At 39.3% G+C, this 22,648-nt stretch overlaps 1 protein-coding gene across 3 annotated transcripts in view; it reads left to right on the top strand.

The window, feature by feature from the left end:
* Window positions 1-22,648, top strand: part of LIN9 (lin-9 DREAM MuvB core complex component) — a 96,611-nt gene that overhangs the window by 35,129 nt on the left and 38,834 nt on the right. For all 3 annotated transcript variants that reach the window (XM_010381999.2, XM_010381991.2, XM_030936977.1), the window contains 3 exons: window positions 5,559-5,692; window positions 7,260-7,379; window positions 7,956-8,057. In XM_010381999.2, the coding sequence (XP_010380301.1) occupies window positions 5,559-5,692; window positions 7,260-7,379; window positions 7,956-8,057 (356 nt within the window). The remainder of the gene's footprint in view (window positions 1-5,558; window positions 5,693-7,259; window positions 7,380-7,955; window positions 8,058-22,648) is intronic.

Raw genomic sequence — 22,648 nt, 5'->3', positions numbered from 1 at the left:
TCAAAAGAGAATTTCATTTTTTAAATACTGAATTTGGCCAGGTGCAGTGGCTCATGCCTGTAATTCCAGCACTTTGGGAGGCCAAGGCAAGCCAGTCACTTGAGCCCAGGAGTTTGAGACCAGCCTGGCAACATGGTGAAACCCTGTCTCTACAAAAAATACAAAAATTGGTCAGGTGTGGTGATGTGCTTCTGTAGTTCCAGTTCCTTGGAAGGCTGAGGTGGGAGGATTACCTGAGTCTCAACTGCAGGGAGAAGTGATTATACCACAGCACTCCAGCCTGGACAGAGTGAGACATTGTCTCAAAAAAAAAAAAAAAAAATTATCTGATTTTAAAAAAAGATGGCAGGAAAGAAGGGACAGGGAACAACAACAAAAAACCCAAATGGGATAAATAGAAAATAGCAAGGTGGTAGACTTAAGTCTAGCTATCCTATTGTTACATTAAATGCCTGTGAACTATAAAGACTTCTGCCAAGCACACTGGCTCACACCTGTAATCCCAGTACTTTGGGGAGGCCAAGGCAGGAGGATCACTTAAGCCCAGGAGTTTGGGACTAGCCTGGGCTACATAGTATGTTGCGGTGATAAGACCCAACACCAGGTCGTGGGGGCGATGAAGTCTGGCTGAATCAAAGGATTGAGAAAAAGACAGTTTGAGAAAGAAAGTGGGACCAGGGGCCCACTGCAATTGTGGAGGCTGTGAAGGCCCCAAGCTCTGGGAGCCCATGCTGTTTATTGGTAATCCAACAAAGAAACAGGTGATGAGAATGTGGGGGTCAAAAAGGCAGGCACATGATCTACAGCTGTGACAGCTTAGCATTTATATAGAACATGTTCTGCTACTTGAGATAACGAGAATACAATCTAGGAGCCTAGGAGGGCTAGAAGAAAGCCCGCAAGTCTAGACACATTCCAGGGGACATTATGTCGGAGATGCAAGCCCTGCCTCAGCTTTTTTCCTAACACTTAGCTTTTTCCCAACATAGTGAGACCCTGTCTCTACAAAAATTTAATCTCTACAAAAATTTAAAAAAAAAAAAAAAAAAGTCAAGCATAGTAGTGGGCACCTGTAGTCCCAGCTACTCAGGAGGCTGAGATGAGAGGATCACTTGAGCATAGGAGTTCTAGGCTACAGTGAGCTATGATCATGCCACTGCACTCCAGTTTGGGTAATAGAGCTAGACTTTGTCTCTTTAGGGAAAAAAAAAAAAAAACCCACTTCAATTAAAAAGTAAGGATTGACCAGGCATGGTGGCTCACGCCTGTAATCCCAGCACTTTGGGAGGCCAAGGCAGGCGGATCACTTGAGGTCAGGAGTTTGAGACAGCTTGGCCAACATGGTAAAACCCCGTCTACACTGAAAATACAAAACTAGCCAGGTGTGGTGGCACATGCCTGTAATCCCAGCTACTCAGGAGGCTGAGGCAGGAGAATCACTTGAACCTGGGAGGCAGAAGTTGCAGCGAGCCAAGATCACATCCATTGCACTCTGCACTCTAGCGTGGGCAACAGTGAGACTCTGTCTCAAAGAAAAAAAAAAGATTATGAGACTGGATTTTAAAAAAGTAAGACTCATCTATATGCTGTCTTCAAGAGTTATACTTAAAATATAAAATCATAGACAGGTTGAAAGCGAAAAGATGAAAAAGATATGCAGTGCAAATAGTAACTGTAAGAAAGCTAAAGTGGCTATTTTAACATTAGAGAAAAATAGGTATCAAGACAGTATTGTCAGAGAGAAGTACTTCATAATGATAAAAATGGCCCATTCATTAGAAAGATATACCAATCCTAATACTATGTATGTATATACTATATACCTAGCAATAGAGCTTCAACATACATGAAAGCAATAGTTGAGATAACTAAAGAATGAAATAGACAAATCCACAACGTAGTTGTAGGTTTTAACACCTCACTTCCAATAATTAATAGGTAGAAGAAGCCAAAACATGTATATACATGTATAGAGGATCTCAACAACACTATCAATTATCTTGATCTAAATAATATTTTTAGAATACTACACTCAACAACTGCAGAATACATATTATTTACATATGCAAATGACTTATTTATCAACATATACCATATACTGGCCCATTAAAAAATGTCAATAAATTTTGAAAGATTGAAATCATATAGAGAATTTCTCTGACCACAACAGAATTTAATTAAACATATTCCTTCTTTAGAAAATATTTTAGTAAACAAAGAGTAGTAGATTATTCCTCAAAAACGAGCAAAAAGAATAAAAAAGTCACTCTATTAGGGATTTTGCTGTAGGAACAAAGAATCTGGCAGGTAAAAAGTGACTGGACTTTGTGATTATCATATACAGAGTTAGAAGCACAAGAGTTTGACAGATGTACTGGGTATTCAAAGTAATGAAAATCTGAATAGTAGAGAAGTTTGGAAAAATGTCTAGACATGATACTTTAGCTACAGTATATAGGAAGTTGTTTGAGACGTGATACTTAAGCCACAGTTGTTTATCCCTGGAGAAATGAGAGTGTTAAAAAAGATATTAAAATCATTGATTTGTTAAGAAATTGTAAGAATCTGAACTATCCTGAAAGTAATCTTCGTAAAATGAACAATAATTCCAGGTTATCTGGGATTTTCTGTAGGTTATCTAAAGGAGTAAATGGAAAATAAATAAAAATTTTATTTATCAAATAAATTTTTCAAAAAATAGAAATGAAAAGAATAGGAAAAAAGTGCGTACATACACAAACTTTTTTTTTGTTTTTTGTTTTTTTTTTTTTTGTTTTTTTTTTGTTTTTGAGAGAGTCTTGCTCTGTCTTTCAGGCTGGGGTGCAGTGGTATGATCTTGGCTCACTGCAATCTCTACCTCTTGGGCTCAAGCATTCCTCCCACCTCAGCCTCCAGGGACTACAGGCACATACCACCACAGCTGGCTAATGTTTTTGTATGTTTTTGTAGAGATGGGATTTCACCATGTTGCATGGGCTAATCTTGAACTCCTGAGCTCCAGTGAGCCACCCACTTGGACCTCGCAAAGTGCTGGGATTACAGGCATGAACCCCTGCGCCCAGCTTCCTTTAATTCTTTGAACATATTTATAACAGCTGCCTTTTAAGTCTTTGCTAAATATATTATCTCTATCAATTTATTACTGTACTTTTCTTGATTAAGAGCCATACTGTCCTACTTCTTTACATGTCTAGTAATTTTTGGTGGAAAACTTGATATTTCAGATAATGTAGCAACTATGTATTCTGATATTTTGGAGAGTTGTTGGATTTGCTTTAATAACTTGGCTATGCAAATACTGATATCTCTGCTTCATGTTTTTATTCTTATATTTATTATTATTATTAAACTTGGTTTCCAAAGAGTTGGCCTGTGTCTGCATATAATTTAGTGGTCAGGGCTGGGTGCGGTGGCTCACGCCTGTAATCCCAACACTTTGGGAGTCTGAGGCGAGTGGATCACCTAATGTCAGGAGTTTGTGACCAGCCTGGCCAGCATGGTGAAACCCTGCCTCTACTAGAAATACAAAAAAAAAAAAAAAATTAGCTGAGTGTGGTGGCGGGCACTTGTAATCCCAGCTACTCAGGAGGCTGAGGCAGGAGAATCGCTTGAACCCGAGAGGCGGAGGTTGCAGTGAGCTGAGATCATACCACTATATTCCATCCTGGGCAACAGAGTGAGACTCCCATCTCAAAATAATAATAATAACTTAATGGTCACCTAATGATTTGAACAGAGGTTATGCTCAAACATCTTGATTGGGAAAAGCCTCACATTGATTTATATGTGAGTTGGAGAATGTATATACAAAGTTGCTGCTAGTTTTCAAGTCATCTTTAGCTTTTACTTTTTGCCAGACTATTAGATCTTCCCCATCCATTTGCATAGTAACCCAGTTAGCTAGGGATGGTAGAGAGAGCTTATTTCCACCCTTTTATAGCTCTCTAGTTTCCAGGACCTCCTTGTTAAATTTCTGACTGTCTTTCATGACCAGCCAAAATTCTGGCTGGTTTTTGTGACCAACCCTGAACTAATAAAACCATTCTCATCAACCACGTTGATGGTAGTAGTGGGTGTGTGAATAACCTCATACAAAAAGGCCACTGAGTCCCCCTGCCCTAACTTGAAGCTCTAGCACTTTTTCAACAATAAACATTTCTTGTTTTCTACATTTGATCCATTTCCAGTACCCTGGAATGGTTTTTGACAATCTCATGACAATCTCATTCGTACTTGTTTTTTGTGGAGAGGAATTACCAGCCTCTTCATGCCACCATAACTAGTAGTCCTTTTCTATGTTTATATTTGTTTATTCAGCTTCATTATTCACATCTTCTGTATCCATGTTTACTTTTCCCTTAAAGGATCTGTCAGAAACTGAGAGAGATTTTCGTCCTCTACAGTTGTGTTTTTATCAGTTGATCCTTTTATTTTAAACAGTTTTGCATTGTGTATTTCTGTGTTCTATTAAAATGTTGTGTATTATACTATTTGGTTAGTCTAAAATATATTACTTTGCCCAGTTTAAAGCCATCGATGCTGCTGTTCTTAAATTTTTTACTCGTGTTGGATGTTTGTTTGGATTTCTCTGATGTTATTTTAGGCTGGACTTAAATAATAGTGACACAGAGTTCATCTGTGTCATCAGTTCCAAGACTACTAGTTTTAGTGATTCACTAGAAAGACTCAGAGTACTCAGTACATGTACTCATGGGTAACATTTGTTACAGTGAAGGATACAAAATAAGATTGGCAAAAGAGTAAGGTGCCTGGGGCAAAGTCCAGAGGAAACCACGCCAAGCACGCGCAAGTTTTCAAAAGTCCTCTCCCAGTAGAGTCATGCAAGACTTCTTTAATTCCCCCAGAAACAAGTTGTCACAACGCTTATAAGTGTTGTCTACCAGGGAAGCTCATTAGAGACTCAGTGACCAGAGTTTCTACTGGGGGCTGAGTATGGAGGCAACTTTTGCCTAGTACGTACTAAAATTCCAGTCTTCTAGAGGGAAAGCAGGTATCCAGCATTAACCACATCGTCTGCACAATCTAGACACAGTAAACCACCATTATTAATTAGGGAACAGTGGGAACACTTCTGAAATCAAAGTTCCCAGATACCAGACAAAGGCCAACCTTGCAAGGAGGTTTTCCTAAGTATAGCAGTCTCAGGCCTGCTGTATTAAATTCTTTAATTCTTTTCTACACAAAATCTTTGCTTTTTTTTTAAATTGAACTACTCCTGGTGCTTCACTCATGAGTTTAATGACCAAAGTTCTTTTGTTGTTTTTTTTGCAGTTAAATTATTTAAAATATTTTTCTCTTAATTTGGGAGTAATATAATTTTATTCATATATGAAATTAGGGATCATCATATATAGTTTTGGTTTTTGTTTCAAAAAATCTTTGCTGTTTCTCTAAGCCAAAAATAAAGTGTATGCTTGTTTTGAAACTCTAATAGACAAAATACTGTACTATGATTTAAATTTCATGCTTGGAACAGTTTTATATTTGACTCTTCTTTGTATCTCCCACACATCATAATGCCTTTGTTCTTTTCTCAGCACGATTACGTGGTGTTCATGATGGTTTGTTCACTGGACAAATAGATGCTGTGGATACTCTTAATGCTACTTATAGAGTAACTTTTGATAGGGCAGGGCTTGGAACCCATACCATCCCTGACTATGAAGTTCTCGTAAGTGTTATTTCATAATACATTTGTGTTTTATGCCTGTTAAATGTGTTATATAGAGTTTTCTTAGAAATCGTGTTTTATGATAGAATCAAGAGTTTAGCTTACAGAAGAAGAGATCCTTAGGGTCCCCCAGCCCTATCTGCTAGACCCCTGGTTCGGAACTATACTTAAGTCTTCCATTTTCCAGGAACTAGAATTTCTCTGTTGGACCTTAACGACACAGCACTTTAGTATAACCGAACTGATGAGTCCTGACTAAATAACCTTGGAGAAGAAGCTACATAACATTTTCATTGCAGCTGTTAGGTTAAAGTATAGTCCTTTTGCAAAATTATTTTTAAAGTATGAAGTAACATCTTGTACTTATTTGTTCTCCTGTTTTATTTTCAGAGGTATGCAGGATGGGTGTTAATTACCTTCGCTTTTGCATGATGAAACTCAAGACATAAGTACAGTTGCGTAATTTATTCAAGGCTCTAGATCTGGTTTCCTATTAGGCTGAGACTAGAATTGAGATCTTTTTTTTTTTTGAGACGGAGTCTTGCTCTGTCGCCCAGGCTGGAGCGCAGTGGTGTGATCTCGGCTCACTGCAACCTCTGCCTAGAATGTATTTTTATATATGTATGTCTGTCTTTGTAAATAAATTTCCTAAAAGATATGTATCTCCTTAGTGCAGAAATACAATATTGCTTGATATCTCTCCACAAGAGGAGAGAAACAAAATTGGAACTAAATGTAGAACAGAGTACACTACTCTTAAGTTTTTACATTAAAGGATGAAATCTTTAAACTCTCCTTTCAAAAAAAGTAAATTGGCCGGGCACGATAGCTCACGCCTATAATCCCAGCACTTTGGCAGGCCGAGGTGGGTGGATCACCTGAGGTCAGGAGTTCGAGACCAGCCTGGCTAACATGGTGAAACCCATTTCTACTACAAATACAAAAAGTTAGCCAGGCGTGGTGGCGTGCGCCTGTAATCCCAGCTACTTGGGAGGCTGAGGCAGGAGAATTGCATCAACCCAGGAGGTGGAGGTTGCAGTGAGCCCAGATCGCGCCATTGTACTCCAGTTTGGTTAACAAGAGTGAAACTTGGTCTCAAAAAAAAAAAAAAAAAAAGTAAATTGCTTCTCTGTTTCATTAATTTAACTATTTTTATGAGATCACCCAAATATTTCTCCCTGGCTAAATAAGAATTGATTTTTAATTATTATAGGATATATTCAGACAGTCTAAATGCAGATAACCAAAGGTGGCCATAGAAAACTTTAATAATCTTTGATTCTCTGAACTATTTTGACCCCCCCCTCCTTTTTTTTTATTTCTTTTTGTCTTCTGGAGGTTCATCCTTTTGGCAGCAAAGTAGTGTTTTCATACTCTGTTTTAAGTTCTAGCCTTTGATCTGTATAGACTAATATGCTACTCTATAAATAATTAAATATATAAGTAATAAATTCTATATGAATCATAGAATATGCGTGAATATATATCTCAAGCTGAAATACAATGATTATAAAGCTTAAATGATGGTAAATTTCTTTAAGTTTTGTGGATTAATCTGTTTTCTCAGAGTAATGAGCCTCATGAGACAATGCCAATTGCTGCCTTTGGACAAAAACAGCGGCCTTCTCGATTTTTTATGACCCCACCACGGTTGCATTATACTCCTCCTCTCCAATCACCAATTATGGTAAGTATATTTTAGAAATATTATCAGTAATTTAATTGATTATTATGAAGGTGAACTATGTTCTTAAGAAATACACATCTATTACAGCTTCAAAAGATATGCACACTATTTTGAATTGAAAATATTAAATAACACAAATAGTTGCTTCATCTCCAGAAATATTTTCCTTTTTATTGGATTTTAATATAATATTAATTATAACAGAATTTTCTCTTTTTCTAAAAGTAAGATTCTTCCTGGCTGGGCGCAGTGGCTCACACCTGTAATCCCAGCACTTTGGGAGGCTGAGGCAGGCAGATCATGAGGTCAGGAGTTTGAGACCAGCTGACCAACATGGTGAAATGCCATCTCTGCTAAAAATACAAAAATTAGCTGGGAATGGTGGTGCGCACCTGTAATCCCAGCTGCTTGGGAGGCTGAGGCAGGAGAATCACTCGAACCCAGGAGTCGGAGGTTGCAGTGAGCTGAGATCACATTTGGCAACAGAGTGAGACTCTGTTTAAAAAAATAAAATAAAAAAATAAGTTTCTTCCTCTGAATAGTCAATGATTAAATAATTCCCTTTTATTCCCACAGGATAATGATCCTTTATTGGGACAGTCGCCGTGGAGAAGTAAAATTTCTGGCTCTGACACTGAAACATTAGGTGGTTTTCCAGTAGAATTTCTTATCCAAGTGGTAAGAATTGTTCTGAGTATCTTGGCTCTTTGTTTAAAAACTCAATGTATTTTATGTTATTAAAGTTGAAAATTTTTCTAGGGCCGTGTAGGTTTATCACCGTGTAGGTTTTAAGAGGTACTATTTCCAACAAAGCCTGAAAATAAAAGTTATATTAAAAAAAAAAAGATTTAAAGATCTTTTTCTTGAGCTTTGTCTTGTGTCTGAGTTCTTATTATTCTGCTATTTTAAGGGCTCAAACATTCTTGCATATGTTCTGTGAAATTCTGAATGTTTGGCTGTTAATAACTTGGGTAACTATGAACGCTTTTATTTAGTAACCTCAGCGTATTCTGCTATCATCAGTCAGTTCGTTATGGTGTCCTGGCTAGCTTATATGGTTAGAAGAAATTTTATTTCTTTTCAGAGACTAGAAACAGGTATTCACTTGCTAAGTCTTAGTGATTAGACACTGAGAAATCTAAGCCTAAACTGAAATAAGTGTATTGGAAAATTTTCCTTATAGCTGGACTCTTAAAAATGTAATGAGTTTGAAAATTAGATTAAATAAATTTTTTAGTTTGAATCATAGTCTAATAATGTATTGTTTCATTTCCTTTTTGGAAAATGAAAACTACTTTGGCTTGGGATAGATAGGATCTTTATTTTCATTTATTTATTTAGAGACTGAGTCTTGCTCTGTTGCCCAGGCTGGAGTGCGGTGGGTCGATCTCGGCTCACTGCAACCTCCACCTCCTGGATTCAAGCTTTTCTTCTGCTTCACCCTCCTGAGTAGCTGGGATTACATGCATGCACCACTACGCCCAGCTAATTTTTTTTGTAATTTTAATAGAGATAGGGTTTCACTGGGCTGACCAGGCTGGTCTCCAACTCCTAACTTCAAGTGATCCCCCCACCTTGGCCTCCCAAAGTGCTGGGATTACAGGCGTGAGCCACTGCACCCGGCTGATACGATCTTTATAAATAAAAATGTTTATAACATAATCCGTGAAAATATTCACAGTGTTCTTTTGCAGTTGATGTTATTTTGAGGAAAAGTCTTGTCAGTTGTGTGTCTGTATATAGCGTTCTGTGTTCCTCAATCACATTTTTTTATTTAATATTTATTTATTTATTTATTTATGTTATTTGAGACAGAGCCTCACTCTGTCATCCAGGCTGGAGTGCAGTGGCACAATCTCAGCTCACTGTAGCCTCTACCTCCCGGGTTCCAGTGATTCTTCTACCTCAGCCTCCCAAGTAGCTGGGATTACAGGCGCATGCCACCACACCCAGCTAATTTTTTGTATTTTTGGTAGAGACAGGGATTCACCATGTTGGCCAGACTGGTGTCAAACTCCTGACCTCAAGTGAGCCGCCCTCGGCCTCCCAAAGTGCTGGGATTACAGGCATGAGCCACTGCGCCTGGCCTATTTATTTTTTTGAGAGAAGGTATCACTCTGTTGTCCAGGCTGGAGTATAGTGGTGCCATTATGGCTCACTGCAGCCTTAACCTCCCGGTCTCAGGCAGTCCTCCCACCTCAGTCTCCCAAGTAGCTGAGACTATAGGCATGTACCACCACTCCCAGCTAATATATTTTTTATTAGTTTTGTAGAGATGGAGTCTCACTGTGTTACCTAGGCTGGTCTCAAACTCCTGGGCTCAAATGATCCTCTCACCTTGGCCTTCCAAAGTGCTAAGATTACAGACTTGAGTCACCATGCCCAGCCAATGATATATTGTTAGTTATCCTTGCAGTATAAAATTTCTTAACACCTTTGGCTTCTCGAGGCAGATGAATATTTTATATGAAAGACTGAAAATGTGATAAGAGCAAAGACTTATTATTTTCACAAAGAAGACACTTGTTTTTAATTCTTTCTTTTAAATAGTAGAAGTAAAAACAAAGCTAATATGTTATATTTGAGCAGGTGTTCGTGTGTGTGAGAGAGTTTGAGAGAGATCCATAAGCAAAGGGAGCCAGAAGCTATGTACTACTACACTATGTCTACATAGTGATATTTTTATCGATCCTTGTTATATTTGATTTTTGATTCAGTACACTTTTTTCTTTAGAGAGGTTTTAGGTTCATAACAAAATTGAGAAGAAGATACAGATATTTCCCATATACTTCCTGACCCCACACCTGTGTAGTCTCCCCCTATTATCTCCCACCAGAGTGGTACATTTGTTACAGTCATTACCTTCATTAACACATCATTTCACCTAAAGACCATAGTTCACATTAATGTATTTAAGGATGTGGAACATTTTAAGAGTTTTGACAAATGTATAATATCATGTATCTACCATTATGTATCATATAGAGTAGTTTCTCTGCCCTAAAAATCTTCTGTGTTTCACCTTATTATCCCTTCCCCTGAGCCCCTGGAAATCACTGATCTTTTCACTGTTTTCATAGTTTTGTCTTTTGCAGACTGTCATATATTTGAAGTCATAGAGTATATAGCCTTTTTATATTGGTTTCTTTCACTTACTGGTATACATTTAAGTTTCTTTCATGTCTTTTCATGGCTTGATAGCTTTTTTTTTTTTTTTTTTTTTTTTTTTTTTGAGATGGAGTCTTGCTCTGCCGCCCAGGCTGGAGTGCAGTGGCCGGCTCTCAGCTCACTGCAAGCTCCGCCTCCCGGGTTGACGCCATTCTCCTGTCTCAGCCTCCCGAGTAGCTGGGACTACAGGCGCCCGCCACCTCGCCCAGCTAGTTTTTTTGTATTTTTTAGTAGAGACGGGGTTTCACCGTATTAGCCAGGATGGTCTCGATTTCCTGACCTCGTGATCCGCCCGTCTCGGCCTCCCAAAGTGCTGGGATTACAGGCTTGAGCCACCGCGCCCGGCCGATAGCTCATTTCTTTTTAGCATTGGGTAATATTACATCGTTGGGATGTACCATAGTTTATTTACTCATTGACAAACTGAAAGGCATCTTGGTTGCTTTCGAATTTTGGCAATTATGAATAAAGGTGCCATAAACATCTGTGTGCAGGTATTTGTGTAGCCATAAGTTTTCAGCTCCTTTGGGTAAATACCAAGGAGTGTAATTGCTGGATCATATGGTAAGAGTATGCTTAGTTATATAAGAAACTGACAAGCTGTGTTCTAAAGTGGCTGTACCATTTTGCATTCCATCAGCAGTAAATGGGATTTCCACATCCTCATCAGCATTTGGTATTGTCAGTGTTCTGGATTTTGGCGATTCTAATAGGTTTGTTGTGGTATCTTATTATTTAAATTTGCATTTCCCTGATGACATATACATTTCCTCATTGAGCATCTTTTCATATGTTTATCTGCCATCTGTATATCTTCTTTGGTGAGGTGTCTGTTAAGGTCTTTGGCTCATTTTTTAATCCAATTGTTTGTTTTCTTACTGTTGGGTTTTAAGAGTTCTTTGTATATTTTGGAAAGCAGTTCCTTATCAGATGTATATTTTACAAATATTTTCTCCCAGTCTGTGGCTTGTCTTTTCTTTTTTTTTTTTTTTTTTTTTCTTGAGACGGAGTCTCGCTCTGTCACCCAGGCTGGAGTGCAGTGGCGGGATCTCAGCTCACTGCAAGCTCCGCCCCCCGGGTTTACGCCATTCTCCGGTCTCAGCTTCCCAAGTAGCTGGGACTACATGCGCCCGCCACCTTGCCCGGCTCGTTTTTTGTGTTTTTTTAGTAGAGATGGGGCTTCACCGTGTTAGCCAGGATGGTCTCGATCTCCTGACCTCGTGATCCGCCCGTCTTGGCCTCCCAAAGTGCTGGGATTACAGACTTGAGCCACCGTGCCCGGCCACTGTCTTTTCATTCTCTTTATGTCTTTAACCAAACAGAAGTCTTTAATTTTAATGAAGTTCAGCTCATCATTTCATTCTTTCATGGATCATGCCTTTGATGTCATATTTAAAGTGTTGTCACAAAACCAAAGTCATCTAGATTTTTTTTCCTGTGTTACTTTCTAGGAGTTTTATAGTTTTGGATTTTACATCTATGTTTGTGATTCTCTTTGTGAAAGGTGTAAGGTTTTTCTCTAGATTCTTTTTGTTTGTTTGTTTTGTATGTGGGTGTCCAGTTGTTGCAGCACCATTCATTGAAAAGACTGACTTTTCTCCACTGTTGCCCATTTGTTGAAGATAATTGATTATGTGGATTTATTTCTGGGCTCTCTATTCTGTTCCATTGATCTATTTTATTTTATTCTTTGCTACTACCACACTATCTTGATTATTGTAGCTTTATAGTATGTTTCTTTTTTGTTGTTGTTGTTTTGTTTTGTTTTAAGGATAAAGGAGACTTTGAGCCTTTTTGTAGACTTAAGGGGGTGATGAAAGATGAGAAATGACAGATGGGGCAAGTTACCAGAAGGGATACAGTTGAGAGTCCAAGGGAAGGATTATTCTTTTTTTTTTTTTTTTTTTTTTTTTTGAGACGTAGTCTCGCTCTGTCACCCAGGCTGGAGTACAGTGGTGCGATCTCGGCTCACTGCAAGCTCCGCCTCCCGGGTTCACGCCATTCTCCTGCCTCAGCCTCCTGAGTAGCTGGGACTACAGACGCCCGCCCCCTCGCCCGGCTAGTTTTTTGTATTTTTTAGTAGAGATGGGGTTTCACCATGTTAGCCAGGATGGTCTCGATCTCCTGACCTCGTGATCCCTCCGTCTCGGCCTCCCAAAGTGCTGGGATTACAGGCTTGAGCCACTGCGCCCAGCGGGATTATTCTTAAGAAGGGAGAAAAATATATCTCTGAAGCCAAAAGGAAAGAAGAAAGAAAGAGTTCAGTTTCAACTAAAAATTTGGAGATGAAGAGGAGGAGAATTAAGGGAGCTTCTTCAGGTGGACTTTTCTGTGCAGTAAGAGAAAAGGTGATCATTAGAGAAGGTGATAAGGGATTGAGTATTAGAAGATCAGAAAAAATGTTTGGAAGAGGTGAGGTGGAAAATGTGATGGAAACTCAATGGGAAAGATGAGCAGTAAAACTAGGGCATAGATAAGACAGAAAGCATTATTGTATAGTAGAATTAATCAGGTAAATGTTATGATTATTTCTGGCAATATTATGTGTTTTTTTATTTTTTATTTTTTATTATACTTTAAGTTCTAGGGTACATGTGCATAACATGCAGGTTTGTTACATATGTATAGTTATGCCATGTTGGTGTGCTGCACCCATCAACTCGTCAGCACCCATCAACTCGTCATTTACATCAGGTATAACTCCCAATGCAGTCCCTTCCCCCTCCCCCCTCCCCGTGATAGGCCCCGGTGTGTGATGTTCCCCTTCCCGAGTCCAAGTGATCTCATTGTTCAGTTCCCACCTACGAGTGAGAACATGCGATATTTGGTTTTCTGTTCTTGTGATAGTTTGCTGAGAATGATGGTTTCCAGCTGCGTCCATGTCCCTACAAAGGACACAAAACTCATCCTTTTTTATGGCTGCATAGTATTCTGTGGTGTATATGTGCCACATTTTCTTAATCCAGTCTGTCACAGATGGACATTTGGGTTGATTCCAAGTCTTTGCTATTGTGAATAGTGCCGTAATAAACATAAGTGTGCATGTGTCTTTATAGCAGCATGATTTATAATCCTTTGGGTATATACCCAGTAATGGGATGGCTGGGTCATATGGTACCTCTAGTTCTAGATCCTTGACGAATCGCCATACTGTTTGCCATAATGGTTGAACTAGTTTACAATCCCACCAACAGTGTAAAAGTGTTCCTATTTCTCCACATCCTCTCCAGCACCTGTTGTTTCCTGACTTTTTAATGATTGCCATTCTAACTGGTGTGAGATGGTATCTCATTGTGGTTTTGATTTGCATTTCTCTGATGGCCAGTGATGATGAGCATTTTTCATGTGTCTTTTGGCTATATGATGTCTTCTTTTGAGAAATGTCTGTTCATATCCTTTCCCACTTTTTGATGGGGTTGTTTTTTTCTTGTAAATTTGTTTGAGTTCTTTGTAGGTTCTGGATATTAGCCCTTTGTCTGATGAGTAGATTGCAAAAATTTTCTTCCATTCTGTAGGTCGCCTGTTCACTCTGATGGTAGTTTCTTTTGCTGTGCAGAAGCTCTTTAGTTTAATTAGATCCCATTTGTCAATTTTGGCTTTTGTTGCCCTTGCTTTTGGTGTTTTAGACATGAAGTCCTTGCCCACGCCTATGTCCTGAATGGTATTACCTACGGTTTTCTTCTAGGGTTTTTATGGTCTTAGGTCTAACATTTAAGTCTCTAATCCATCTTGAATTAATTTTCGTATAAGGAGTAAGGAAAGGATCCAGTTTCAGCTTTCTACTTAAGGCTAGCCAATTTTCCCAGCACCATTTATTAAATAGGGAATCCTTTCCCCATTTCTTGTTTTTCTCAGGTTTATCAAAGATCAGATGGCTGTAGATGTGTGGTATTATTTCTGAGGGCTCTGTTCTGTTCCATTGGTCTAGATCTCTGTTTTGGTACCAGTACCATGCTGTTTTGGTTACTGTAGCCTTGTAGTATAGTTTGAAGTCAGGTAGTGTGATGCCTCCAGCTTTGTTCTTTTGACTTAGGATTGTCTTGGCAATGCGGGCTCTTTTTTGGTTCCATATGAACTTTAAAGCAGTTTTTTCCAATTCTGTGAAGAAACTCATTGGTAGCTTGATGGGGATGGCATTGAATCTATAAATTACCTTGGGCAGCATGGCCATTTTCATGATATTAATTCTTCCTATCCATGAGCATGGTATGTTCTTCCATTTGTTTGTGTCCTCTTTTATTTCACTGAGCAGTGGTTTGTAGTTTTCCTTGAAGAGGTCCTTTACATCCCTTGTAAGTTGGATTCTTAGGTATTTTATTCTCTTTGAAGCAATTGTGAATGGAAGTTCATTCCTGATTTGGCTCTCTGTTTGTCTGTTACTGGTGTATAAGAATGCTTGTGATTTTTGCACATTAATTTTGTATCCTGAGACTATGCTGAAGTTTCTTATCAACTTAAGGAGATTTTGGGCTGAGACAATGGGGTTTTCTAAATATACAATCATGTCATCTGCAAACAGGGACAATTTGACTTCTTCTTTTCCTAACTGAATACTCTTTATTTCTTTCTCTTGGCTGATTGCCCTAGCCAGAACTTCCAACACTATGTTGAATAGGAGTGGTGAGAGAGGGCATCCCTGTCTTGTGCCAGTTTTCAAAGGGAATTTTTCCAGTTTTTGCCCATTCGGTATGATATTGGCTGTGGGTTTGTCATAAATAGCTCTTATTATTTTGAGATACGTTCCATCAATACCGAATTTATTGAGCGTTTTTAGCATGAAGGGCTGTTGAATTTTGTCAGAGGCCTTTTCTGCATCTATTGAGATAATCATGTGGTTTTTGTCTTTGGTTCTGTTTATATGCTGGATTACGTTTATTGATTTGCGTTATGTTGAACCAGCCTTGCATCCCAGGGATGAAGCCCACTTGATCATGGTGGATAAGCTTTTTGATGTGCTGCTGAATCCGGTTTGCCAGTATTTTATTGAGGATTTTTGCATTGCTGTTCATCAGGGATACTGGTCTAAAATTCTCTTTGTTTGTTGTGTCTCTGCCAGGCTTTGGTATCAGGATGATGTTGGCCTCATAAAATGAGTTAGGGAGGATTCCCTCTTTTTCTATTGATTGGAATCGTTTCAGAAGGAATGGTAACAGCTCCTCCTTGTACCTCTGGTAGAATTCAGCTGTGAATCCAACTGGTCCTGGACTTTTTTTGGTTGGTAGGCTATTAATTATTGCCTCAATTTCAGAGCCTGCTATTGGTCTATTCAGGGATTCAGCTTCTTCCTGGTTTAGTCTTGGGAGAGTGTAAGTGTCCAGGAAATTATCCATTTCTTCTAGATTTTCTAGTTGATTTGCGTAAAGGTGTTTATAGTATTCTCTGATGGTAGTTTGTATTTCTGTGGGGTCGGTGGTGATATCCCCTTTATCATTTTTTATTGCGTCTATTTGATTCTTCTCTCTTTTCTTCTTTATTAGTCTTGCTAGCGGTCTATCAATTTTGTTAATCTTTTCAAAAAACCAACTCCTGGATTCATTGATTTTTTTGGAGGGTTTTTTGTGTCTCTATCTCCTTCAATTCTGCTCTGATCTTAGTTATTTCTTGCCTTCTGCTAGCTTTTGACTGTGTTTGCTCTTGCTTCTCTAGTTCTTTTAATTGTAATGTTAGAGTGTCAATTTTAGATCTTTCCAGCTTTCTCTTATGGGCATTTAGTGCTATAAATTTCCCTCTACACACTGCTTTAAATGTGTCCCAGAGATTCTGGTATGTTGTATCTTTGTTCTCATTGGTTTCAAAGAACATCTTTATTTCTGCCTTCATTTCGTTATGTACCCAGTAGTCATTCAGGAGCAGGTTATTCAGTTTCCATGTAGCTGAGCAGTTTTTATTGAGTTTCTTAGTCCTGAGTTCTAGTTTGATTGCACTGTGGTCTGAGAGACAGTTTGTTATAATTTCTGTTCTTGTACATTTGCTGAGGAGTGCTTTACTTCCAGTTAGGTGGTCAATTTTGGAATAAGTGTGATGTGGTGCTGAGAAGAATGTATATTCTGTTGATTTGGGGTGGAGAGTTCTGTAGATGTCTATTAGGTCTGCTTGCTGCAGAGATGAGTTCAATTCCTGGATATCCTTGTTAACTTTCTGTCTCGTTGATCTGTCTAATGTTGACAGTGGAGTGTTGAAGTCTCCCATTATTATTGTATGGGAGTCTAAGTCTCTTTGTAAGTCTCTAAGGACTTGCTTTATGAATCTGGGTGCTCCTGTATTGGGTGCATATATATTTAGGAGAGTTAGCTCTTCCTGTTGAATTGATCCCTTTACCGTTATGTAATGGCCTTCTTTGTCTCTTTTGATCTTTGATGGTTTAAAGTCTGTTTTATCAGAGACGAGGATTGCAACCCCTGCTTTTTTTTGTTCTCCATTTGCTTGGTAGATCTTCCTCCATCCCTTTATTTTGAGCCTATGTATGTCTCTGCATGTGAGATGGGTCTCCTGAATACAGCAGACTGATGGGTCTTTATCCAGTTTGCCAGTCTGTGTCTTTTAATTGGAGCATTTAGTCCATTTACATTTAAGGTTAATATTGTTATGTGTGAACTTGATCCTGCCATTATGATATTAACTGGTTATTTTGCTCATTAGTTGATGCAGTTTCTTCCTAGCCTCGATGGTCTTTACATTTTGGCATGTTTTTGCAATGGCTGGTACCAGTTGTTCCTTTCCATGTTTAGTGCTTCCTTCAGGGTCTCTTGTAAGGCAGGCCTGGTGGTGACAAAATCTCTAAGCCTTTGCTTATCTGTAAAGGATTTTATTTCTCCTTCACTTATAAAACTTAGTTTGGCTGGATATGAAATTCTGGGTTGAAAATTCTTTTCTTTAAGGATGTTGAATATTGGCCCCCACTCTCTTCTGGCTTGTAGAGTTTCTGCCGAGAGATCTGCTGTTAGTCTAATGGGCTTCCCTTTGTGGGTAACCCGACCTTTCTCTCTGGCTGCCCTTAAGATTTTTTCCTTCATTTCAACTTTGGTGAATCTGGCAATTATGTGTCTTGGAGTTGCTCTTCTCGAGAAGTATCTTTGTGGCGTTCTCTGTATTTCCTGAATTTGAATGTTGGCCTGCCCTACTAGTTTGGGGAAGTTCTCCTGGATGATATCCTGAAGAGTGTTTTCCAACTTGGTTCCATTTTCTCCCTCACTTTCAGGCACCCCAATCAGACGTAGATTTGGTCTTTGTACATAATCCCATACTTCTTGCAGGCTTTGTTCATTTCTTTTTCTTCTTTTTTCCCTAGACTTCTCTTCTTGCTTCATTTCATTCATTTGATCCTCAATCGCTGATACTCTTTCTTCTAGTTGATCGAGTCGGTTACTGAAGCTTGTGCATTTGTCACGTATTTCTCGTGTCATGGTTTTCATCTCTGTCAGTTCGTTTATGGCCTTCTCTGCATTAATTATTCTGGTTATCAATTCTTCTTTCAAGATTTTTAGTTTCTTTGCGCTGGGTACGTAATTCCTCCTTTAGCTCTGAGAAGTTTGATGGTCTGAAGCCTTCTTCTCTCATCTCATCAAAGTCATTCTCCGTCCAGCTTTGATCCGTTGCTGGCGATGAGCTGCGTTCCTTTGGAGGGGGAGATGTGCTCTTATTTTTTGAATTTCCAGCTTTTCTGCCCTGCTTTTTCCCCATTCTTTGTGGTTGTATCTGTCTCTGGTCGTTGATGATGGTGACGTACTGATGGGGTTTTGGTGTAGGTGTCCTTCCTGTTTGTTAGTTTTCCTTCTAACAGTCAGGACCCTCAGCTGTAAGTCTGTTGGAGATTGCTTGAGGTCCACTCCAGACCCTGTTTGCCTGGGTGTCAGCAGCAGAGGCTGCAGAAGATAGAATACTGCTGAACAGCGAGTGTACCTGTCTGATTCTTGCTTTGGAAGCTTCCTCTCAGGGGTGTACTCCACCCTGTGAGGTGTGGGGCATCGGTCTGCCCCTAGTGGAGGATGTCTTCCAGTTAGGCTACTCAGGCAGGCAGTCTGTCCCTTCTCAGATCTCAACCTCCGTGTTGGGAGATCCACTGCTCTCTTCAAAGCTGTCAGACAAGGTCGTTTGTGTCTGCAGAGGTTTCTGCTGCTTTTTGTTGTTGTTGTTGTTGTTGTTTAGCTGTGCCCTGTCCCCAGAGGCGGAGTCTACAGAGACTGGCAGGCCTCCTTGAGCTGTTGTGAGTTCCACCCAGTTCGATCTTCCCAGGGCTTTGTTTACCTACTTAAGCCTCAGCAATGGTGGGCGCCCCTCCCCCAGCCTTGCTGCTGCCTTGCAGTTAGATTGCAGACTGCTGTGCTAGCAATGAGGAAGGCTCTGTGGGCGTGGGACCCTCCTGGCCAGGTGTGAGATATAATCTCCTGGTGTGCCCGTTTGCTTAAAGTGCAGTATTGGGATGGGAGTTACCCGATTTTCCAGGTGTTTTGTGTCTCAGTTCCCCTGGCTAGGAAAAGGGATTCCCTTCCCCCTTGTGCTTCCCAGGTGAGGCGATGCCTTGCCCTGCTTCAGCTCTGGCTGGTCGGGCTGCAGCAGCTGACCAGCACCGATTGTCCGGCACTCCCTAGTGAGATAAACCCAGTACCTCCTTTGAAAATGCAGAAATCACCTGTCTTCTGTGTCGCTCGCACTGGGAGCTGCAGACTGGAGCTGTTCCTATTCGGCCATCTTGCTCCGCCCCCTATAGTATGTTTCAAAGTTGAATAGCATCAGTCATTCAACTTTGTTCTTCTACTTCAATATTGTGTGGGCTATAGTAGGTCTTTTGCCTTTCAGTATAGACTTTAGAATCATTTTGTCAATATCCATAAAACAACTTGCTGGGATTTTGACTTGTATCGCATTTAATTTATAGATCAAGTTGAGAAGAACTGGTATCTTGACAGTGTTGTGTCTTCTTATACATGAACATGAAATATCTCTTATTTATTTAGTTCTTTGATTTCTTTCATCAGAGTTTTGCTCATATAGATCTTGTACATATTTGTTACATTTATACTTAAGTATTTCATTTTGGGAGTGTTAAGGTAAATGATACTGTGCTGTGTTTTTAATTTCACATCATACTTGTTTATTGTTGGTATATGACAAAGCAGGTGACTTTTGTATGTTAACTTTGTATCCTGCAACTTTGCTGTAGTCACTTATTAGTTCCAGGGATTTTTTTTTTTTTTTGTCAGTTCTTTCAGATTGTCTACATAGACAGTGGTGTCACCCGCCTAAAACAGACAGTTTTTTTTTCCTTCCCAATTCTACCTTTTATTCCTCTTTCTTGTTGTATTACATTAGCTAGGACTTCCAGTATGATGTTGAAAAGAGTGATAAGAGAGGACATCATTGCCTTATTCCTGATGTTAGTGGGAAAACTTCTAGTTTCTCACCATTAAATATGATATTTGACATGGGGGTTTTTTGTAGATTTTTTTTTTTGTTTATCAGGTTGGGAAAGTTGTCTATTCCTAGTTTACTGAGAGTTTTTGTCATGAATGAGTGTTGAATTTTGTCAAATACTTTGCCTCTATCAATCTGATCATGTGATTTTTCTTCTTTAGCCTACTGATGTGATGGATTATATTAATTAATTTTCTTTTTTTTTCTCTTTTTTTTTTTAGATGGCGTCTTGCTCTGTTGCCCAGGCTGGAATGCAGTGGCACGATTTCGGCTCACTGCAACCTCCACCTCCTGGGTTCAGGCATTCTCCTGCCTCGGCCTCCTGGGTAGCTGGGACTACAGGCACATGCCACCACGCCTGGGTAACTTTTGTATTTTTAGTAGAGACAGGGTTTCACCATGTTGGCCAGGCTGGTCTTGAACTCCTGACCTCAAATCATCTACCCACCTCAGCCACCCAAAGTGCTGGGATTACAGGCATGAGCCACCGCGCCCGACTTATATTAATTAATTTTCAAATGTTGAATCAGCCTTGCATACTTCAGGTAAATCTCACTTGGGGCTGGGTGCGGTGGCTCACGCCTGTAGTCCCAGCACTTTGGGAGGCCGAGGCAGGTGGATCACGAGGTCAGGAGATTGAGACCATCCTGGCTAACATAGTGAAATCCCGTCTCTACTGAAAATACAAAAAAATTAGCTGGGTGTGGTGGTGGGCACCTGTGGTCCCAGTTACTTGGGAGGCTGAGACGGGAGACTGGCGTGGACCCAGGAGGCAGAGCTTGCAGTGAGCCAAGTTCACGCCACTGCACTCCAGCCTGGGCGACAGAGCGAGACTCTGTCTGAAAAAAAAAAAAAAAAGTCTCACTTGGCCGTGATGTTAAATCCTTGTATACATCATTGGATTCAGTTTGCTAATATTTTATTGAGGATTTTTGCTTCTGTGTTTATGAGAGATACTGATCTATAGTTTTTTTCTTTTCATGTTTGGACAGGGGATCTGTGTTGCCCAGGCTGGGCTAAGACTCCTGGGTTCAAGTGATCCTCCCACTTCAGCCTCCCAGTAGCTAGGACTATGAATACATTCCATTATGCATGGCTTGTTGTTGTCTTTCACAGTGTCTTTGTCAGATTTTGGTATTAAGGTAATGCTAACCTTGGAGAATGAGTTAGGAAGTGTTTTCTCTGCTTCTATCCTCTAAAACATTACAGAGGTTGGGTATAATTTCTTCCTCAAATGTTTAGTAGAATTCCTCAGTGAACCCATTTGGGCCTGGTGCTTTCTATTTTGGAAGGTTATTAATTATTGACTCAATTTATTTAATAGATATAAACCTATTTAGAGCATTCCACTTTTTTCTTGTGCGAGTTTTAGAAATTTCAAGGAGTTTGTTCATTTGTTTTTAGGTTATAAAATTTGTGGGCATATAGTTGTTTATAGTATTCTTTTATTATCTTTTTAAAGTGCATAGGATCTGTAATGAGGCCCCTTTTTCATTTCTGAAATTAATAATTTGTGTCCTCTCTCTTTTTTCTTAGCCTAGCTAGAGGCTTATCAATATCATTGATCTTTTTAAAGAACCAACTTTTGGTTTTGTTGATTTTTTTTTCTATTAATTTCCTGTTTTTAATTTTATTGATTTCTGCTCTAATTTATATTATTCTGCTTACTTTGTATTTAGTTTGCTTTTTGTTTTTTTCCTAAGGTGGAAGTTTAAATTACTGATTTTAGGTCTTCTTTACTAATAAATGCATTTGATACTACAAATTTCCCACTAAGCGCTGCTTTGACTGTATCACACAAATTTTGACAATTTGTCTCTTTATTTTTATCTAGTTCAGAATATTTTTCCATTTCTTCTTTTAGATTGCTTTTTTGACTCATATATTATTTAGACATATCTTCAAATTTTACATGCTTTCTTTGTGATTGATTTCTGGTAGAAGTTCATTGTGGTGTAAGAGCATACATTTTATGATTTCTTTTAATTTTGTTAAGGTATGTTTTGTGACCCAGAATGAGATCTTTATGAATTTTCTGTACAACCCTGAGTAGAAAGTATATTCTGCAGTTGTTGGATGAAGTAGTCTGTAGATACCAATTATATCCAGTTAATTGATGATATTGTTGAGTTTATGTCCTTGCTGATTTTCTGCCCGTTGGATCTGTTCATTTCTGATAGAGGGGTATCCAAATCTCGAACTGTAATGGTGGATTGATCTATTTGTCAATAGTTAATGTATTTTGCCTCATGTTTTGATGTTCTGTTATTAGGCACATGAATATTAAGTATTGTTGGCTGGGTGCAGTGGCTCACGCCTGTGATCCCAGCCCTTTGGGAAGCTTAGGTGGGCAGATCACTTGAGGTCAGGAGTTCGAGACCAGCCTGGCCAACATGGTGAAACCCCGTCTCTACTAAAAACACAAAATTAACCAGGTGTGGTGGCAGACACCTGTAATCCCAGCTACTCGGGAGACTGAGACAGAATTGCTTGAACCTGGGAGGTGGAGGTCGCAGTGAGCTGACATTGCACCACTGTACTCCGGCCTGGGTGACAGAGCAAGAATCTGTCTCAAAAAAAAAAAAAAAAAAAAAATAGAAAAAATATTATGTCTTCTTGGAACATTGACCCTTTTTTCATTATGTAATGCCCCTTTTTATTCCTGACACCTTTTCTTGCTCTGGAGTCT

Source organism: Rhinopithecus roxellana, chromosome 8 (genome assembly GCF_007565055.1).
Source record: "Rhinopithecus roxellana isolate Shanxi Qingling chromosome 8, ASM756505v1, whole genome shotgun sequence".
In the NCBI taxonomy this organism is placed as follows: Eukaryota; Metazoa; Chordata; class Mammalia; order Primates; family Cercopithecidae; genus Rhinopithecus; species Rhinopithecus roxellana.
This window is presented reverse-complemented; position numbering and strand designations above follow the sequence as displayed.